Genomic DNA, 21,328 nt, shown 5'->3' with positions numbered 1-21,328 from the left:
GAGAGTAGTTTTACTATTTCCTCCTGTAACTCACTTAACTCTTCAATTCTATGCCTTCTGGTGCATGTTTCAGTATTATTGATATTCACTGATTTTTTTTGCTAGTTTCTGATTATCTTTTTTTATATCTGCTTTTACTTTTGTCTGAAATGATGAGATGAGATCATCTATTTTTTTTTTAAATTCAGCTAAGCATAATAAATCCTATTCCAGGTTTTAATTTTATGTATCTTTCTGTTTTAAGTGTTTCTTGTAAACAACATAGTAGATTCTGGTTTCTAATCCATTCTGTTTTCTGTTTTATGAGTGAGTTCATTCTAATTCACATTCAGTTATGATTACTGATTGTGTATTTCCCTCCATCCTATTCTTTTATATTTTTTCTTTTTAAAAATCCCGCCCCTTCTTAAAGAGTGTTTTGATTCTGATCACTATCCTTAATCTGTCCATTCTCTTACTCACTCCTGCCTTTTTCTTCCAAATTCACTGTTAGGTAAGATAAATTTTGGTACCCAAGTATGCATACGTGCATTCTTCCCTCTTTGAACCAGTTTGGATGAGAGTGGATTTCAGGCATTGCCTGCTCCATTTTCCCTTCTATTGTATTGAATTCTTCCATGGCTTCCTCATTTATAAAATAATTTTCCCCATCCTTCCCCTTCTTCTCTAGTTTCCCTTTTTCATGCTTCCATCTTCTTTTGAGACCATCTCAACATAACTCACATTCATGCCTTCTAATTAGACATCTTTTAACTGCCCTAGTGATGAGTCCTTCAGGATTACAAGCATCATTTTCCCATATACGAGTGTAAAGTTTAACCCTGTTTAGTTCCTTATGATTTTTTTTTTACTCTACCTTTTCAAGCTTCTCTTTAGTCTTGTGTTTGAATGTCAAATTTTCTATTTAGCTCTGGTCTTGACATTATCTTATCAGATTCAGCCCTCTGCTCAACCTCATAATGGGGATTTCTTTTGTGTACAGATTGGATTAAGGTTCTCTTCAACTCTGAAATACTGCTCTTCTAAGAGTGATTGCTCTAAGGATAGATTGCTTAGGAAAGCAAAACCAGAACCAAAGAGCTTTCAGGCTTGAAAACCAGCTATATACATTATCTTTGTCCTCACCACTACTTGGTGAGAAAATATCTCCTTTTCATGGTTCTGGAAACTGAGGCTAAAGCCATATACAGCTAATGTGTCAGTCAGGATCTGAGTTCACTTTCAGCATCAACTTGACTGGAGTCCAAGGCACCTCCTGCTACTCCACACTGTCTATTGTCATGTCTTAATAATGTAGAGTTCAATTTTGGTTCAGATTTTCTAAAAGGAAAAACATCTTATATTTAGTGTAGTGCAAAAGTATAAAGGAGAACTCATGTTTAAAATACAGAAACCCAAGAACTGAGACTTCATAAATGACCAAGACTTGTCTTTATATAACATAAATACCGAATGGTGCTAACCTAGAAGAAGGCAACTTCTATCAACAAATATTTATTTTGAAGATGGCAGTTCTCCAGCTTTTTGATGTAGCACTCTATCCAATTTTCCTTCTAAATTTTCTCTCAAGGTTTCTTTCCCCCTTTACTAGTCCTTCTTAGCAAGAAATAGGACAAAAGCAAAAAGAACATAAAAATGTGGAATTGTAAAACATTTCTTTATTCATGGCTTGTTTCCATTCCTCCATTATGTCAGGATTTACCTTATCAACAAACCTCCAAAGGTGGCTGAGTGTTGGCCCCAGTTTGCATCATCACACAAGGCCCCAACCCCACTGATTTGGAGACTTGGCAATTACACAGAGCAAGGACGCTTTGTCACTTGCAAATATCAGGGACGCATGGTTAATGGTACCAGTGAAGGTCAAGTGTATATGGAGTAGTTTTAAAACCAAATAAAAAGCGCAAACAACTATTTGGTTTGTTCTTCCACACTTGCACTTGAGTGATGGGTTTCTGCTTGTAGCATGGGGTTGAGCAGGAAGGGTCAGAAAGGGAAGATATCTTACAGGAGGCGAGAAGACCTCTCTAGCAATGGAAGGCAGCCAGCAAAGCTCAATGTCTGTGGGGCAGGGCAAGGATCAGTGTCTCAGAAATAATCCTCTGGTCCTAAATGGGCCCAGCTGTGGTTACATGATGCTGGGGACTAGAAAAGCTGGAGACTTGGACTCTACCCCAATTTCTTCTCTAAAATGGATTGAGATAATTGCAAGTCTGTTCTGGCTCTAGAATTCCACCATACCCACTCACTTCCAGGCCATCAAAGTCGACTATTTGGCTGCTTCTTTTAATATTACAGAGTATTCTCAACAATTCAACACCCAACCACCACCACAAACCAAATCGAAATGATTTGGCAAAGACAGTCTCAAGTGTCCAAGATCTTAGATGTGACTTAACATTTACATTGCTCTTTCTAGCAGAAACCAGACCTGACTTGGGGCCAGTTGAAATATGGGATGTTCCAATATCTCTGTGTAGTTTCAAGCTATTAACATGTAACACTTTTAATATAATAAAAGTTTAATATATTAAATGTGCTACATATTAGTAGCTTAAAGACTTTGGGACGCTCGGTACTTCGTATAAAACACTCCACCTGAGATGGCAGTTGTAGCCTATGAGTTAACTTCCACTGAGCTCCCTTCACCTCGAGTACAGCCCCCTTCCATGACCCTGACTGCACCACAGACCAGCCCTGGGTTCTCACATTCTCACCTTGTGTCCACATTCTCCTTCCAAGGAATCTTTCATCTCTGGTATCACCAAATTTCAAAATCTTCCTCATTTCCAAGTCAACAAACTAGACAGACCCGAGCGAATTTTGCCAACCTATCTTTTCCTGTGCCCCCTACATTAATCTCTCAGCCTTTCCTTAAATATCCCCAACTTCAAAAAGATCTTAATTCCTGCAGTCCATTTGATAGCTGAGAATGGAAATAAGTTTTTGGACATCATTTTTAAGACTTAAAAAAAAAAATAATATTGGACCAACATATGAAAAAAGTAGGCTTTAAAATTCTGATCTTACTACTTGTTCTAAGTTTATCTCTTTCTCCATATTGGACAATACTGGTTTATTATAGAACCCGATTCCCTGGTTTCCTTTTCTTCACACTGCTTGTATTTGGTCCTATGTACAATTTTTTAAAAAAAGATCTAAAAATACAAGTAGGGTAATGTTTTAATCTTCCTATAAAATAATTAATGTGTATGATGGAACTGGCTATGAGAACAGGGGGACTGTCTTTCTATACCTAATTACTTGCTGAAATATTTCCTTTTTGGAAATACATTTTGAAGGGGTGGGAGTGAAAAGGGCAGATAGGCAGGAAGACTCAGGGGAAAATGATTATGAGATGTCTGAAACTATAAACTGGAAGCATCAGGATAAGATATGTAAATGTCACTTAGAGGGTTCTCAGGCACAGCTCTGAGCTAAGAAGGCTATTCTAGAAAAATCAGTTTTCAATATATCTCCAGAGAAACTGACTGCTTAGTCCAGCTAGGCTCAACTTCTTAAAGCAAAGGAACTCCCGACTTCTCAAAAGCAAAATTCATTGAGCACATAGGAAGCAGGGACACCAGTTTCTGGTGTCCTCCTTGGTTCAATTAGCATAGCCAAAGGTGATGACAACCAGAAAGAGAGCTCGAGCCACTTGTCAGTCTTCCCAATGTTGCTGTTGTTTATATTTGTCAATCTTAGGTATGCTATTCTTCTCTTACCTGGGAAAAGCTAGACTACCCTGATTCGATTCCTTTTAAAAGGAAAAAATATTTATCTGGAAACAGTCTTATGCTAATGTGACACCTTTCATCAGGAATTACTGAATGTTCAGGTCATTTAAAAGAAACACCCTCTGGTAAAATTTCAATGTGATGAATGCTTCCTTCTCACTACCTGAGTCTAAAGTCGGATTTCTCCCATCTACTCCTAGTATGAACTGGATCAGTTTTAATGATGTTTGTGCTTATAACCAGATTCATAGGTCCCTCTGGATGGTAGAAATTATGATTACTACAGCAACAGTCAGTGCTGAGAAGACAAACTCACAGCATAAGAAATCTTTAAAAAAGTGATGCTACTTTGGAAAACTATTAATCATTTACATCAATTAAGCTGAGGGAACACATGTCAAATAAAGAAAATTCCATTTCTACAATTATTTTTGCTAATGCCAGGATTAAAAACAAGATTTTTGACATTCTCTAGCACTTTAAAAAAGTGCACATATGATACAAAAAAGTTGGAATGAAAGAATATTAAACAAAAGTTCTTCTACCATGGCATATGTGACTCCTTCAATAAGAGCTCTTGTAACAAGATTTTGGTTATTCTTTTCTCTTCTTGGACAATTCAAGAATACTCTCCCTCTTCGAGGTCCATGAAGAGGCATAGTTTAAAACAAGAGAGCTCCCATGCTGCCAACTTCACTCTGTTCCTTGACAAAAATTTCAAAGTATTGGTAAATGATGGTGACGGCAAGCAGGATTCCTGTTCCAGATCCAATAGCTCCGAGGAAATCTGCCAGGACTGAGAGGGCCCCGATGCACAGACCACCAAATGCAGCAGCTGTGGGAATGTACCTAGGAGAAGAATTAGCTGCAATTGGAAGAACTGAATGGGAAAAACCAAACCCTGACTTTTCTTGGTATTTATTTCCATCTGCATGCTGCATTCCTTAATCTCATCAAAAAACACATCACCCAGCTCTTCCGCATCAGTTTTATGTAGCTAAACTCAGCAGGATTCATCTCTATTCTTTATGCCACTGAACAAGATCAGATTGTGCAAGAAAAATAAGGTTTAAGAATAAAATAGGCCAAAGGCTTATTTTAGATATTCTCTACAATATTATACTAAAATAATTGTCTCCAGTTTCATGATATGAAATCTACATCCACCCCCACTCTCCCAAACGAGCTATACCTTTCAAATGCAGAATACAACTAGAATCAATTAAATTTCACTGATCAATGGTCTATCAATGATCACTGATATCATCACTAGATAATCCCTCCACACACAAAGACTGAAATCTCTTTAGACTCAGTAAAAAATTTTAAGTTACTTTGGTTGGAAAAAAATTCATACCAGTAGCCAAAAACTTGGTGATGATCCTCTCTGAGTTTAATTAGGGGAGTTCTTGGGTGACAGGTATACAATCCTGTTATTAGGCCTACATACAAAAGCTCTTCCAGCTTGTTAGGATTGGCCAAAGCTTTTCATCTCAGAGAAAACATTCAAGAACATAAGATCACTCTCCCACAAGATAGAATAAAAAAGTGAAATCTTATTGGGGAATGGGTAATCAAAGCTCAACTATAAAGATCGTTTTCACATACACACATGCTCTGAATGTGAACACTGATATCACATTAGCAGAGTCAATGTTTGTGAAAGGTAGAAACTGGTTACTCACCTATTTAACTCATGGACCATGGAAGTTTCTCTGTGACCTCTCATTACCATTTGCTGTTCCTTTAGCTGTTTTGCAACCTACATGCCACCCATTAGAGGAGAAAACAGATTAGCTTCATCCATAAATATAAAATCAACGTAGATTTAATTTAGTAACAAATCTGTTCTTCAGAATACTGACAATAAAACAAAAAAACCCCAACACAGATTCAAAAGACTTAAACTGCTGCAGAGAAGTCAGATGACAAGCAACCCTTTCCTGAATCTTACTTCTCTTCTCAGATCTCTACAAATTCAGTGTTTTGCTTTAGGCAAAGAGCTAAACTGTAACTCAGGTTATATATTTTTATATTTATTTTTACCTCGCTGTACTATTTGTATAATTTAATATTTGTGGGATCTGGGGAACATCTTAGATACTTGGATGGCAAACTAGTTAAAAAGACCTCTCCCCATTCCATTTCTACTTACATCTTTGGCTGAGGAGCCTGAGACTTCAATCCATGTTTTGGAAAAGAAGGCACACGAACCCAGCATGAATACTATGTATACAACTGCATGCACAGGGTCTTCTAACACAGAGCCAAAGGATTCTGGGGGTGATAGGTAATAGCAAAGGCCACCCACTGGGTAAGCACGAGCTGGACCCCCAGAAGAAGTATCCTAGAGACAGTAAAAATAAAGGAAGTTAATACCATTCTGTTAAATCTCAGTTCTCAAATTTGTAGTCAAAATAGTGTTCAGAACAGATTAAAATAGACTCTGAAATTGGATGGAAACATTTCCAATTTCATTTGTCGTGGGGGGAAAAATGCCTCCCAGAATTTTCTCCTCTTCCCCTGCTCAAAAGCACTGTTTTTTATTTTTAATAGCAATATACTTAAGAATTATATAGGCAAAAATACTTGACCCCCATGTAATCACACATTAACTTAGACCAGAATTATGTGTACATACACACACACGCAACCAAAAAACAAATATGTTAAAAGAGACATACTTACAGACCAGGTGCCCAACAGGCTAACCAATAAGTTGCCACTGAAGCGAGCGGACAACATCTGGGAAATGACGTACAGATTAGATACGAGAGCAGACTGAAGGATGATGGGAATGTTGGAAGTGTAGAAAAGCTTGATGGGATAGGTGTTGTACTGACCACGGTAACGTGCTGATTTGATAGGCAGGTCAACTCTGAAGCCCTAAGGAGTCAAAGCCAAACATTTACTTTATTATACCCAACCATATGGCACATGCCGGACCTTCTGGCCAAGAGTTCCTTGGGTTGTTGAAGGAAGGAAAAGGAAATGAGGAGGAGAGATAGTATTTGGGGCCAACAGAGTGCTTTCACACACAATAGCTTCTTCAAAAATATTTGTTTGTAATTAAAATCTTGCTTTGAGGTCTTGTAAGTACTACAAGAGGACTTCCTTCATCATCCTAATCTCTCCCAATCTTTTCAAAGTGTCAACCAGTGTTCCTTTGCATTTTATTCTTTCTGTAGTTTAACAGATGCTGAATTTTTCTAGCTGTACTGCCTCCCCCAAAATGAAGCCTTTTCATAATAAGAGATTTTATCTTTTATGTCCTCCATCACTTGTTATACTGAGGAGCTGAAAATTATAACAAAAATTTTTTTACAACCCCTGAACTAAGCTCTCCTCTCCCCCTCTCCAGTTTTGTCCCACCAAGGCAGCAGCACTTTATTTACCTCTCTACTTGGGCTATAAACATCAAGTTCAAATTTTTCTTAAGAACACGTGAGGTTTGTGTACAGGTTTCAGTGTCTCAGCCACTGAAATTATTGACATTTAGAACATTCCATTTTAAAAAGTCAATTACTGTGACAAATGTGGAAAAACATTATAACAAAGGTTTGTACTATTTTTTCAACTGAATGCCCTGCTTTCTTGTGTCTTATTTTTTGCTATTTGTGTCAGAGATTTGACCCCCACCTTAAAGTGGAATTGTTCTATAACTGAACAAAGGAAACCTGTTTTATCCTGATCTGGAGTTAAAATGGCCTCACACATATCTGGTCCCAGCCTCTCATTTTAGAGCAAAGACAACTGAGTAAACACCAAGTGACTTGCTTGAGGTCACAAACTAGCTGATGACAGTGAGTGACCAGATTTCTCACTCCAGGACACCATATTCTTTCTATTCTATTTTTAGCAAAAGCAGTTGGCAGACTTGGGAGTTTTTAAACCTCTGATTCAAATGAATCAAAGAGATTCTTTTGGATCTAACTCTGAGCTTAGCTACATAGCTCCTGACAAATATTATTTAGTGTAAATGGGTGTCACAACTGGTGATCAAACCAACACATCTGCTGTGGAAGGCATGAGAATCTCCTTCCTGCATCAATGGCTCCACTCAGAATCCTTACGATTTTCAGTTACAATGTCCAGACCAGAGCTGATTCTCCCCCCCCCCCCCCAATCCTTGCTCCTTACCCCCATTCCCAGGCTCACTTTCTCCTATGCTCTCATCTGGCTTTACCACATCCTTTCATTATAACTCTTAGCACTCTTGCTGGTTCAGAATTTTTCAATCATGTCGGTGACCCCATTTGGGGTTTTCTTAGCAGAGATAGGGGAACGGTTTGCTATTTCCTTCTCCAGCTTATTTTCTAGATAAGAAACTGAGGCAACCAGTGTTAAGTGACTTGGTTGGGTTCACGCAGCCAGTAAGTGACTTAAGGCCGAATCTGAACTCAGGTTCTTTTGACTCTAAGGCTGGTACTCTGTCTACTGTTAAACTGCTTTTTTCACTTCAGACTCCAATGGAAATTACTTTGTACTTATTTGGCACTAAATAAAGGCCAAAAAACTGCTTCATATCACTCAATATTTAGCTGAGAAGCAGCAATGGCATTGATGATAAGAAGCCCACTTTGAAACTCAAAGAGCTGGGTTTCAAGACCCATCTGAAAAGGACTGGCCTGGCTCTGTGACTCTGGGCAAGTCACAATTTCTAAGAGCTCCCAGCAAAGTTCTTAAGACTATAAATTGAAGAGTAGGTGCAGATTTATAGAGGAGGGAGATTTCTCATCAGGAATCCCCTAAACCAAAGAAACCATGTAACCCACCTCTCTTCTTGCCCCCCAAGCCCAGACCTTACAGATCAACAGGATAAGTCCAATATTGAAATTATTTTAGACCTTTAGATTTCATGAATGCCTGTGAGAACTTATAATCTAATCTAAGTACCCAAACAATTGGAATCTCAAGAAAAGATTTGGACTAACCTGAAAATAGATAACAACTGCAAATACAAAGATGGTGGCAATCAGATTCATGAGATTGGGGAGATTTTGGCGGTAAAAAGCTTCTCGAAGGGCCCGAACTTTATCTGTTCGTGTAGCCAGCAGATGGAACAATGCAATGATGGCACCTTCAAATTCCATACCTAAAACAAAAAGAACAACAAAAAAAGAGTAATTAATATTCCCCTCCCCCCAAAATATTGACTGTATGGTATTCCTTTACTAATTTTCATTCTTGCTGCCAGTGTTTTAAGTTGTATGACTTGAAGTTGCTCTAGTCAGAGGAAAAAAAATGATATTCTAAGATAACTCTCATATGGCCTACAAGTTTTTTTGTTTAGTGATCAAAAGAGTCAAAAAAAGAGAGTAGGCTCCTTTTCTCTAACCTTGAAGTTAATGGCTTAATTAAAATTTGACAAAAATCATCTAGCCACTTGATGGTGCTTATAACTGGTTGTCCCCCTATGTAGATGTTCCTACACATTATCTGCATGTTTACAATTCCAGAAGAAAGCAATTATACCACTATGAATGTTTGGCAACCAACCCCAATGAACTGGTGCTGGCTTACTGGCAGAAACCTAAATTTCCTTGCACTTGCATCATTCCCAGAAATGTGAACTCAGTATATGGCATCCAGGTATGAAATGGAAAACATTACTTAAGTAACCTGATTCTTAAAAGCAAGCCCTTTATCCCTCAGAAAAAGTCTTATGCAACCAGTATTCTCCTTTCTTAATGAGATAGTTACACCCTATAGCTGAGTAATAAATATGTTAATTTGATTTGACTGGGAATAATAAAGTCCAGGAAATCAAACTACTCTTATATTAAAGCACTGAATTATATAAAGCCATCTCCTCTAAGTGTCTTTGTTTTCTCCGTTCTCCAGCTTTCCTGCACTCCTCATTAGAATGCCTCAAACATCAGGGATGTTCTCTTTGCTTTTATAGATATTTCTAACATTGAGCACAATCCTACAATGTGATCAATATTTAAATGTCTTTATCCATCTGTAATACCTACAGGATCCAACAAGCTTTACTGGTTGACTCTTCTACATGACAATTATGTTTTCTTAACTCAAACTACCTCAAACTGAAAAATGGGGCCTCTCCATTTGCCACCCCAAAGTACTGAAGAATTTTTAGAACTATTTTGTCACTTATTTTTCTCTGTACATACCGTTTCTCTAGGTCCATCTATCTTGTTCTTATAACTAACAAACATGTATTTTTCTGAGTCAATCCATAAGTAAATGATGCCCAATAGAGGTATACTCTATCCCTGGGGGAGAACAACACGAAGTGTAGGGATCTGTTCTATCAAGTCACAGAGGATGGTACAGAATTAGCTTTATTCACAATTCTACCATTATTTAATATCACAGGCCCTTCTGACTAATACAGCACTTCCCCCTGACCTTTCCGAACTGAATGTTTGCCCTCTCACCGCCCAGCCCCCACATCTAACCTGTTGTCAAGTCCTGCCAATCTTATCTCCACAACAACTCTCCTTCATGCCCTCTCTGCTCTGATGCTGCTGCCCCCAAACCTGGACTAATGTAATAAGAGGTTGGGGGCCCAAGCCCCAGGCCTTTCTCTGCTCTAGCACATCATCCAAGCTGTGAGACTGGTCTCTACAGGTCTGACCACTTCATTCCCCAGGGTTCCTTATGCTTCTAGGACTAAGAGAAATCGCTGCTTGGTTTTTAAAACCTTGTGCCTTCTTACATTTCCAGTCTTCTTATAACCTGCCCCTTCTACATCCTCTAGAACCCAATGACAGCAGCGACTCTGCTGGTCCCAGCCCTCCAATGCCCTCCCTCCCACCTTCTGCAAAGACCCTTCCCTGCTATCTCTGCTTAACTGCCTCTCTCTTTGCTGTCTAACCCTTGCTCTACTCTTGACGATTCGGCCCTCACTCTTACTATGCCCCTGAATTGACACCTTCAACATAAAACAATTTCCTCCAGATCAAAACCAACCGTCCCTTATCGGTTCTTTTCTCCCTTACTTTAGTTGGTAATACCGACCAACCACTTGTAAGAGAAATAGGACCACAGACTACTCAGAGGTGGCAGGGCCCGAGATGGCAGAGCTCACTTCTGACATTCTGTGTCTGTCCGGGAAAATCTCTCCTCATGCAGAGTTCAGTTCTAACTCTTTACACACTCTCAACCCCATTCATTCCACTCCCCCATTAAGGTGTCAGTGGTTACTTGCAGACAGATTGCTCCCACATCTCGCTCCCCTCCCCTTCAATCCAAACCTTCAGCTAAAACAACTTCTTGCTGATGCCCCCAAGTCCAAGTGTGATCACAAGACCCTTCTAGCTCCTCTACCCCCTTCACCACAGACCTTTCCAACCTCCTCTGCTGTCAGCCTGTCTTATGCCTCTTCCAGTTTGCCCCACAATTCTTAGAGCGCAGCCCTGACTCTCTTTTCTTGCCTACTTTAGTCATCGACGCTGCTTGCCCCCCTCCTGATTGCTTCCCCCCTCAACCTATTCTTCTAGACTTTCCCCCGCCCTCACCCAGGGCACTCCTGACATCGCACCCCCTGTAGCAGTTTACTGCTATGAACACGAGTTCCCTGTGTTCCTTGCCCTCTAACACGTGCTTTCCTTCCCTGTTCTTCCACCAATATCTGCCCATCTGCTTCAGAGCTCTTGAACACCTATTTTTAAAATCCAGGGAGCACATCTTCATCAGCGTACCTGACCCTCATTCCTCCACTCAAAGCTTTCTTCAGGACATAATCTGCTTGATTAAAAAAAAAAAAAAATCGTTCCTTTGTTTTGTCTCACTAACTAGACTAGAAACTGTAAGGCAAGGATGATGGCCCTAGAATTCAGCAGACACAAAACACTTCAATGTTAACTGTTTGCTCCCAACAGGATTCCACATCATTGAACAAATAACTATGGTTACATAACAATCAACCTCTAAGTTGTTTAAACGGTTCCCCCTCAGCATAGAGAAGTTGTATTTGAAAAGTCTTGTTTCCAGGTAGATTATTTCAGCACTTATTTGGGCACTCAAAGCACTTTCAACAGCGAAGGGGAGAGGCCAGATGCACATGAACATCTATTTACAAGACGAAGGGCCAGGAGAAGGATGCAGGTCGGGCTTACCTCGGCCAGTGTTGACGGTGGTCGGGCTGAACGCTTTCCACACAATGGTCTCACAAATGTTGGTTGCAATGAAGAGAGAGATCCCAGAACCCAGACCGTAACCTTTCTGCAGGAGCTCATCCAACAGCAGGACAATTAATCCAGCCACAAAGAGCTACAACGGTTAATGGAAAACAAGGTCAGCAGCAAATACCCCATGCTGTTCATCATAGGCATTTCGAGGTTCACACTGCCCTTAGGCTACTGGGGCACCGCCACTAAGAGACAAGCTGAGGAGGTCCTGGTCTAATGGAGAATGGTCCTAAGCACTTACTCCTCAGCTGGGTCTGAGGGCAACCAACGGGGCTCTCAGAGGTCGCCCTCAGCCAGAGGGTCTCATTTCTGTACCAGCCAGATGAGTTATGCAGAAATGATTAGTGAAAGATCATTTGGAAAGGAAGAAAAAAAGGAGCTATTCTGGCAAATTAATTACCTGAATGGTGATCAGGAGGCAGATGCCAGCACCCATCTCAGAGGGGTCTCCATACATGCCAGTCATTACATACACAATTGATTGGCCAATGGTAATGATCATGCCGAATACTGTAAACCAAAGAAATATCAGAACACAATTCACAATGGCGGCCACATAAGGTAGTAGCAGCTTACATATCTAAATTAAGATCACCAAGTATCCCTATGATATCAGCTTTAAAGCATGCCATTAATGTACTTCAAAAGTAGCAGAATGCCTTCCAAGAAAAGCAAACCTAGTTCCTAATTTCATTTTTGCTATTCAAAAGGCAAATTAATTTAAATAACTAGCAAAGAAAAAAATTAAAACACAGTACATGGAAATTTCAAGCCCTATATAAGTTCTGATGTCACCCTGGCTAGAGCAAAGAACACTGAACTGGGAACCAGAAGAACTGGGGTGTAGATTTGGCTCTGCCATTTATTAGCTTTGTGACCCTGGGCAATCATTTCGCCTGTTTTCCTATCTGAAAATTGGAATACTCCATCACCTACCCTGTGGAGCTATGGACTAAAACAAGAACATTTGTGTATGTACTTTATAACTGTAAAGTGTTATATAAATGAATGCAAGGAGAAGAGAAGGGAATAAGCATTTATACAGTGCTTAATGTGTTCTAGGCACTGAGCTAAGTGCTTTATAATTATCCTCTCATTGGATCTTCTGCCCTGGGCAGTCAGAGGCAAAGTGACTTGCCTAAGGTCTCTCAGCCAGCAGGTGTCTGAGGTCACAAGTAAATGAGTCTTCTTGAACCGAGGCTATTTGGGAAGCCATTAATATTTGCCCAAAAGGCTGGCCTGAGGTTTTAGCCCAAGCTTAATCACAAGCCCAAAGGTGCATATGTAGAGCATACTAAGCACCAAGTAGAATCCAATTCACCCAAAGATTACTGAACAATGATACTTCTCTCTTAAGGATCAACAGAATATATATGAAGGGGAAAAACTTACTCTTTAAAGAGACATCTCCGTTACACATCTCTCTTTCCTACAAGTTATTTTAACCTCGTAAAAGCTTCCCACTTTGAAGCCCATTTGACTTTCTTGTACATCATCAAACTTTCATTGTCACAAGCAGTGCTGTGTCCCCTTCCCACTCCTTCAGGAATGCTTTCACAGTACTAGACACATCACTAGGCCTACAGCTTCAATTCTGGCTTATTCTGTCCCATGATTTCTTTTTTAACCCCAACACACTTGTCAAGTACAATTCTAAGTTTGATTTTATTTGCAGAATTGTTTGCCTGGCACCAAATTACTGAGGAAAGTGACATAAAGAGGAATGGCAGTCTTCTCAATGATCAATAACAGCAGCTTAGTCATATGGTATTTATAGGCCACAAAGCACTGATAGGGAAACTGAGGCTGAAATGTTGTGATTTTCTCACAGTCATCTAACCCAGGAAGTGTCGCAGTCAAAACTTACACCAATTATCTTCTAACTCCAAGTTCAGTGGTCAGTGTCTCCTATGATGTACTCAACAAATCATTCAATGTTTCAATGCGATGATCCAGGATTAATGCATATTTTATGCTTCCAAACAGAATTTTAAAAATTATTTAAATTAAAAAAAAAAAATCTGTGCTCATACACACACACATATATATGTAAAAGGGGCTACAGATTAAGATAATAAATTTCCATCCATTGAGTATAAGACCTTAAGGCACAAGAACAGATACTAAATCTTACTCATCTTTCTATTGTTTAAAATGTTATAAAATTGAAACAGCTTGTGCAATCCACTGGTAAAAGAATATATGCTGGCCCCACAATATTAGATATACTTTCTAGCTGCCAATAACAACCCTGTGAGTAGCACAAGGTCAACTCTAATGCTTTTGATCACTGTTACTGATAACAGCTGGGAATGAAGCAGATTGTAAATAAGCTACTCATTAGGACACGCATAGTCTTTTCTGGCTCAAATGAACTTTTTTTTTCACAGCTGAAAAGAAAAAGAAGGAAATAAGCATTTTATTAAGCATCTACTATGTGTGAGGCACTGTGCTAAGAGCTTAATAAATATTTCATTTGTTCCTCACGTCAACTCTAGGTTCTACTGTTATTCTGCTGGATTTGAACTCAGGTGTTCCTTGGGCTACTAGGTAGTGTCCTGGAAAGAGTGCGAGACGTGGAGTCAGGCAGACTCATCTCTTAGAATTCAAATCTGGTCTCAGACTTAGCAGCTGTGTAATTCTGGACAAGCCACTTACCTTGTGTGCCTCAGTTTACTCATCTATAAAATGAGCTGAAGAGGGAAATGGCCAACCCTTCCAGCATGTTTGCCAAGAAAACTTCAAATAGGATCATGGAGAGTTGGACATGATTAAACAACAAAGCTTCCTGACTCCCTGCTCATTACTTTATAAACAAATAAACAAAAACCTTTCTGGAAGCATAATGCTTTTTAGTGCTCTGAATCTGAACAACAGATTTATTCCTTTACATTCCATCCAGCTGCTATGAAGTGTTTTGATGGGACTCAAGGATTAGAAAGCTAAAAGACTTAAAAGGGAAACACTACTCTGACTGCTCAATCTTTTATTTTCTATTGACTTTATCTTCTCAGAAACCTAAAGAACCTTAGAAACATTAAGAAATCTAAGAACATTATTCACAATGTCACCTACACTTCTGGGCGCCATTGAAAAGAGCACGGTCTTTTGGGGTGTCACCCACTTCAATTATCTTCGCTCCAGCCAGAAGCTGCATGATGAGACCAGAGGTAACGATGGGAGATATTCCTAGCTCCATCAGCGTGCCTGCAAGACAATGGGGGAGATAAAACATTTTCTAATGTCCAAGGAAAGATGTAAAATTTGGACAAAGTGAACTAGTAAAGCTTGATTAATTTCTGTTCACCAGTTATATAAATACAACATGTCTGGGCTGAAAATACAACATTTGAATCCAAGCAAAAATAATGCTGAAATAGTAACTATAAAGTCAAATCCAATTCATTCTGGAAATCCTGCCAGGCAATGTCTCATTCTGTTAGAGAATCACATGGTCTCTAGGCAGACCCATGCATTTAAATTCACCACAACAGATTCATTCTGGTTTTGTTGAGATAAGAAAGGTTTACCTCTTCATCTGTTATTTAAAAGGATAACATTCAAATAGTTCCTAGAGACAGGGACGGGTGTCTATACAATTGTATATAGAATTGTGAATAAATCTTTACCTCTCATTATACTAAAGTGAGCTGTACCACCAACTGATACTGAACTATTTTTTACAAACTAGTTAATCAAATACATCAGCAGGAACACACAGCTACCCACCCAACTCCACCATATGTAACTGTAGAGATTACACACAAAAAATTGCCTTAGATTTTAGACTCATATGCATAACCTATAGATATGAAAAAGATGCAGCTGAGAAACAAATCATACATTCTCTGTTGTGGGCCACCTTATCAAAACCGGGGGTGACAGGTAGGAATTTCATCGTTTCTCTTGTGCAGGCACATTTTAAAAATCCATCCCGTTTTTCATACAAGGTCTTATCTTGTTATTACAAACTGCACACAAATGCAATCCCAAACAATTTAGTGCCTTAGTATTGACTTGGACATTTTATAAATATATTCAATGCCACCCATTGTTCCTTTATTTGCTCTATTCTCCAAACCATATTTTCCATAAAGACTGTCTATACCACAGAAAAAAGTTCAGATTTGCAGCTAAATTCATCACCCACTGCACAAAGCTCACAGAAATGGCCTGTTACCTCTGTTAGAGGCCAAGATCACTCGCATCCAATAGAAAGGATCAGCTGAATCCGATGACATGATACCAAACAGAGGAATCTGGAGAAAGGCAAAGAGAACAAAGGGCCGACACTTAGCTTCATCCTGACATCTCTTACCCCAATAACTTTTAAAATGCACCTTTAACACAGGAAATATTAAAACTGAACTCACCTGGCAACATACTAAGAAGATAAAGAGTGTGATTGCAGTCCATAGCACCTTTTCTTTAAACTGGATCTAAAGAAAAACAGTGAAAAGTTTTAATAAACAGAAATACTTTTCACAGCAATCAGTCCAATAAAAATAATGAAATCCTTTATTTTCTCCCTTTATAGGACATGTACACCTTAAACATCCTAGGCCAATTGTAAATATTTTCAGGATTAAAAGTTTTTAATTAGATCCATAAACCTAATGTATTTGAATAGAAAATAATGAGATGGTCAAACTTTGTTTTTTAAACAAATATAGCAACACTTTATAGGGTTTTCACAGTTACAGTTAAGAAAAAAATGTGTTACTCTGAATTCTGCTAATTTTAAATGTCTGGATTGAACTCATGGTTAAACCACTGTACTATCTGTGGAGAAAAAGTGGTTTCAATGAGCTAGTTAAAAATGAAACACCTTTTTGCCAGGGGGAAGAGGTAAGGAGAATGGAATATTTTAACCTACTTGCAAAATCAATGTTTTGAGGGTCTCAGATAAGTCATTATTGTACATACTGAATACAAATTGGTTTTATGTTTTCATTAGGACCCACTGCTTAGAAACAGTTAACAATCCAGTAAGTGACTATATATACTCAAATAAAATAAAATTGTATTTTTCTAAAAATATTCTGATTCAGACTGATTTTCCTCGTATGTCTATGCTGATAACTTTTCTCTCCTTGTTTAAATAATCTTATATTATTAGGGTCAAGGGAAAATACTTAAAAGGCTTGAGTCATCTAGTCTCTGATTTACCATGGTATTAACTGTGGTCATCTTGCTTCTACTCATTTGATAAGATATAATGATTTCCTTAGTCTGTACTGTGGTATGCCCTTTAATGTGGCCATCTAATATGCAATCCATATTCACCCACACTTAGCTCTATTAAATAGTCAAACTATTTTGACTTAATTTATAATGGAGAATAGACATATCTTAAATTTATTCTTATAGCAGTACATTCCTGTTGGTGAATCTGCCTCTCTCCCTTCCTTCTGTATGCCTCAATCTCACTACAATGTCTTAAATGTAAATTTGAGATAGGCAACATAATTTCAGACTGATATGTTATCAAGCTTTTATTAAAATAGTTCCATATGGGAGATTCTAAGGATCTCAACTTGAAAGTGATAAATACCTGTAAAGCTAGAACTAAATTATACTAGGTCAAAATCCATTCCTTGTGTTACCCTTTTATTTTGGCCAATTCAAGCCTTTTAGAATTTTTACAATAAAGTGATCATAAAAAGAAATGAAATCCAATAGCTATTTTTACTATATATTAGAAACTCTGGAAAAAGGTTTTGAAAGAAAAGAGATTTAACTATTATGTAAAATGATTCCTAAATAACCTATAGATTTTAATTATTTGTACAGTTTTCATCTCAACGAGAAATGGCATGGTTAGAAATCAAAAGAAAATTAGACTTAAGTTATGTGGGTAAATGAAGTAAATCAAACAATACAGAATGATAATCATAGTTCACACTTATACAGCATTAAGATATGGTAGACAACTTTAGCTAAGAAAGCTAAGAGGCATGACTTGGCTACAGATACGTGTCAAAAGAGAGAATCAAAACTTATTCAAGGGTCTTGGCTTTTTAGTCCAGAGGTTTTGTTTATTAAGTCAAAAAATCTGGGTTCAAATTCCATCTGATATTAGCCATACTAATCAGTCACTTAATCTCTTTGGAATTCAAGTTCCTCTATACTCCTTACACTTGGCTCATACAAGGCAAGATCGGTCAAGTACTTGGCCAACTTTAAAGTTCTAACATAATCAGTAAATATTTACTAAACAATTATTATGTGGCAAGCACTGTAGTAAGCATTGGGGGATACAAAAAGAGGCAAAAACCAGTCCCTGTCCTCAAGAAACTTACAATGAAGGAAACAGCATGCAAATATATATAAAACAGATAATAATTAAGGGAAATTATTGGAATTAATAGGGGAAGGCTCCCTATAGAAAGTGGGATTTTAGCTAGGATTTAAGGAAGTAAAGTGGAGGTGGGGGAGGGCTAATCAAGAGCTGAGGAAGGGTAGCATTCTCTGGGCTAGCCAGAGAAAGTGCCCAGAGACAAGATTCAAAGTGGTTTGCTCCTGGAACAGCCAGGAGGCCAAGGTCACTGGATCAAAGAGTATGTGCTGGGAAGGAATAAGGTGTAAGGAAAAGTAGGAGGAGGCTAGTTTATGAAGGGCTTTGAATGCCAGAGAAAGCATTTTCTATCTGATCCTTCAGGGAACCCTTGAAGTTCACTGAGACGGGGAATGACATGATCAGACCTGGACTGTAGGAAAATTACTTCAGATCTGAATGGAGGATGGACTAGAGTGGGGGAGACTGAGGCAGGCAGACGTACCAGACCCAACCAGACTGTTGCAACAGTCCAGGTATGAGGGGATGAGGGCCTAGGAGGGGGTGGGGGTGGCCATGTCAGAGGAGACAAGGGGGCACATCTGCGAGTGTGAGCAGAGCAAGATGCTGTCTACACTGTGAGCCCGAGGGGCTGGGAGGGTGGTGGGGCCCTCTACATATGGAAAGTAGGAGGGGGAAGGGTTTAAGGGCAAAAATGAATGTTTTAAACATGATAAATTTAATAAAGACATCCAGTTAAAGATATCTGGGGGGGAGAAACCTATTATTATTATTTGTACTATGTAATGCTGCTTTAGAGTGTCAAAAATTTGTGATTCTGTTCTTTTTTCTGCACTTACGGGTCTTAGAAATCCCCGCCAACAACTTCTCTTTTTATAATGACATCACCTCCCAAATGAGCACCAATATGGAAACTGGTCCAATAGCTTATGGGTCTATTACAAACATGATGGAATACAAAAAGGATAGGCTGTGTGAACTTTGCACACATGAAACCATGTTTGCAAAATAAGAGTAAGTGTGCGACACGCACACTGATCACAACTGTGTAAAGAGACAAAGACGAGCCCAGAGTCTATCAAACCGCATCACTGTGAACGTAACACTTAGGAAACCTCTTCTGTAATGTCATTTAAAAGGAAGACTCGGGGCCTTGTGGCTTGGAATCAAAGCTTTAAGGCACAGAATAAATAGCCTCATTCTATTATTATAAACGACCTTCTGATAAAATCCCTTCAATTCTACCTTTAATGCCTCAACTCTTTCCACTAAAAAAAAGTTTCTGGGAAACTAGAAAACGGCTAAGGCATCATCTCGGCGGCTCATAAAGGCTTTAAAGTCGGACTTCTGAAACGTTCATGGGGCTAAGGTAAATGCTAGGGCTCGGAGAGACCTCTGGCTGACAACTCCGGCGATCCCGCGTATGAGGAGGAGGGGGGGCCTGCGGGTTCTGTCCTTACTGTTGGTTCTCCGAGCCCCCGGGCTGGCCACCACCCGGTTCCGTACTGGTCGCCCCCGCGGAGCCCCCCGGGACCGCTACCCTGACTCTCCAGCACAAAGCCGCCGGCCCCCTCCCGGGGCTCTCCCTGCGCCTTCCCCCCTCTCCTGCTTCCGGTTACACGGGGGAGCCCTTTCCAGCGCCTCCCCGGCACGCCGGGGTCGGCCCCGAGTTCCCGGCAAGTTCGGCGCGCGCGGCGGCCCAGGCCCGGGACCCCCCCTCGCCTCCCGGGGCGCCCGGGCCGTCTCACCTTCCTCTCGGGCTTCTGGATCTCCGGGAGGATGACGCAGAAGGGCTTGATGACTTCCAGGAACTTAACTGCGGGAGGAAAAGAGAGACAGCGGGTTAGCGCCGCGGCCCCGGCGGGGTCCCGGGGTGGGGGTGGGGCCGAGGGGGACGCGGGCCTCGGGGGGACGCCCGGCCGGGCCTGGGGGGGGGCCCGCCCCGGTACTCACTGCCCATGGTGGCGGCGCGGGGGGCTCGAGCTCCGGGGAGGGACGGTGCCGCGGCCGAGCCCGCGAGCGGTGCGGCTCAGCCGGGGACGGAGAGGCAGAGAGGGCGAGCGAGAGAAAGACACGTCAGTAGTAACGCCGCTCCCTCCGAGCTGGGCGGGGCGGGAAGGGAAGGGAAGGCGGCCGGCGGGGCCGCGGGGGCGGGCGGGAGAACAGAGGCGGAGGCGGCGGCTGTCGGGGGCCTTTCCGCTTCCTGCCACGCACCGGCCTGGCCGGCCCTGGCAGCCGCACTACAGCTCCCAGGATGCCGTGGGGCCGGCGCGGCTCGCCCCGCCCCCTCCGGAGCGCGGACGCCGGGGCGGCGCACCGCGGGCGGCAGAGAGCGTGCGCGGACGCGCTGCACCCTGGGACTTGTAGGCAGGCGTGCGCCTCGTCGCCCAGGCACAAGGGGGCGTGGCCTCATCGCCCATCCACGAGGGGGCGTGGCCTCATCGCCCATCCACAAGGGGGTGTGGCCTCATCGCCCATCCACAAAGGGGGTGTGGTCTCATCGCCCATCCACAAAGGGGTGTGGCCGGCGTGAGAGGCTGCCGGAGAGAAGGCTGGAGCTTGCTTTAAGAGCCAAGGACACGGTTGAGAAATCTTAGAGACAGTTTATTGCACCCTCTCATCGGAAAACAAACCCTCACCAGAAACAGAGCAGAGGAAATAAAGCGTGCTTTTTTTGTATCCCTGGAAAGAGCATTCATCCTTTCAGACTCACCAGAATCAGAGAGAACAAATAAAAAAAACAAATTAAAAAAAAGTGCGCACTTTTTTTTGTGACCTTCACCAGAATCAGAGAGAACAAATAAAATGCGCACTTTTTTTTTTTTTTTTTTTAATATATATATTTTTTGTGAATCCTTGGAAAGGACATTCGTTTTTTTTAGGCCTTCACCAGAATCAGGGGGAAGAAATGCAAGTGCATTTTTTGTAATCCCTGGAAAAGACATTCATCCGTTCTTTCAGACTTTCTCCAGAATCAGGGGAATAAATGAAATGTGCATTTTTTGTAATCCCTGGGAAGGACACTCCTTCATCCTTTCAGACCTCACCAGAATCAGGGGAATAAATGAAATGTGCATTTTTTGTAATCCCTGGAAAAGACATTCATCCGTTCTTTCAGACTTTCTCCAGAATCA

The 21,328-nt window shown here is 40.7% G+C and overlaps 1 protein-coding gene across 1 annotated transcript; it reads right to left on the bottom strand.

Moving 5' to 3' along the window:
• Positions 1–1,638: 1,638 nt before the first annotated feature.
• Positions 1,639–20,430, bottom strand: SEC61A1 (SEC61 translocon subunit alpha 1). The gene is made up of 12 exons (XM_031956297.1): positions 20,148–20,430; positions 19,943–20,010; positions 16,270–16,335; positions 16,077–16,155; positions 14,972–15,103; positions 12,297–12,406; positions 11,825–11,978; positions 8,672–8,832; positions 6,426–6,623; positions 5,893–6,084; positions 5,423–5,499; positions 1,639–4,586 (listed from the first exon to the last, which is right to left on the bottom strand). The coding sequence occupies exons 1-12, from the start codon at positions 20,152–20,154 to the stop codon at positions 4,400–4,402; spliced, it is 1,431 nt and encodes a 476-aa protein (XP_031812157.1). The 5' UTR covers positions 20,155–20,430; the 3' UTR covers positions 1,639–4,399.
• Positions 20,431–21,328: the final 898 nt, after the last annotated feature.

Source organism: Sarcophilus harrisii, chromosome 1, assembly GCF_902635505.1.
Source record: "Sarcophilus harrisii chromosome 1, mSarHar1.11, whole genome shotgun sequence".
NCBI lineage: Eukaryota > Metazoa > Chordata > Mammalia > Dasyuromorphia > Dasyuridae > Sarcophilus > Sarcophilus harrisii.
Note: the sequence above shows the minus strand (reverse complement) of the source record. Positions and strands in the feature narration are given on the sequence as shown.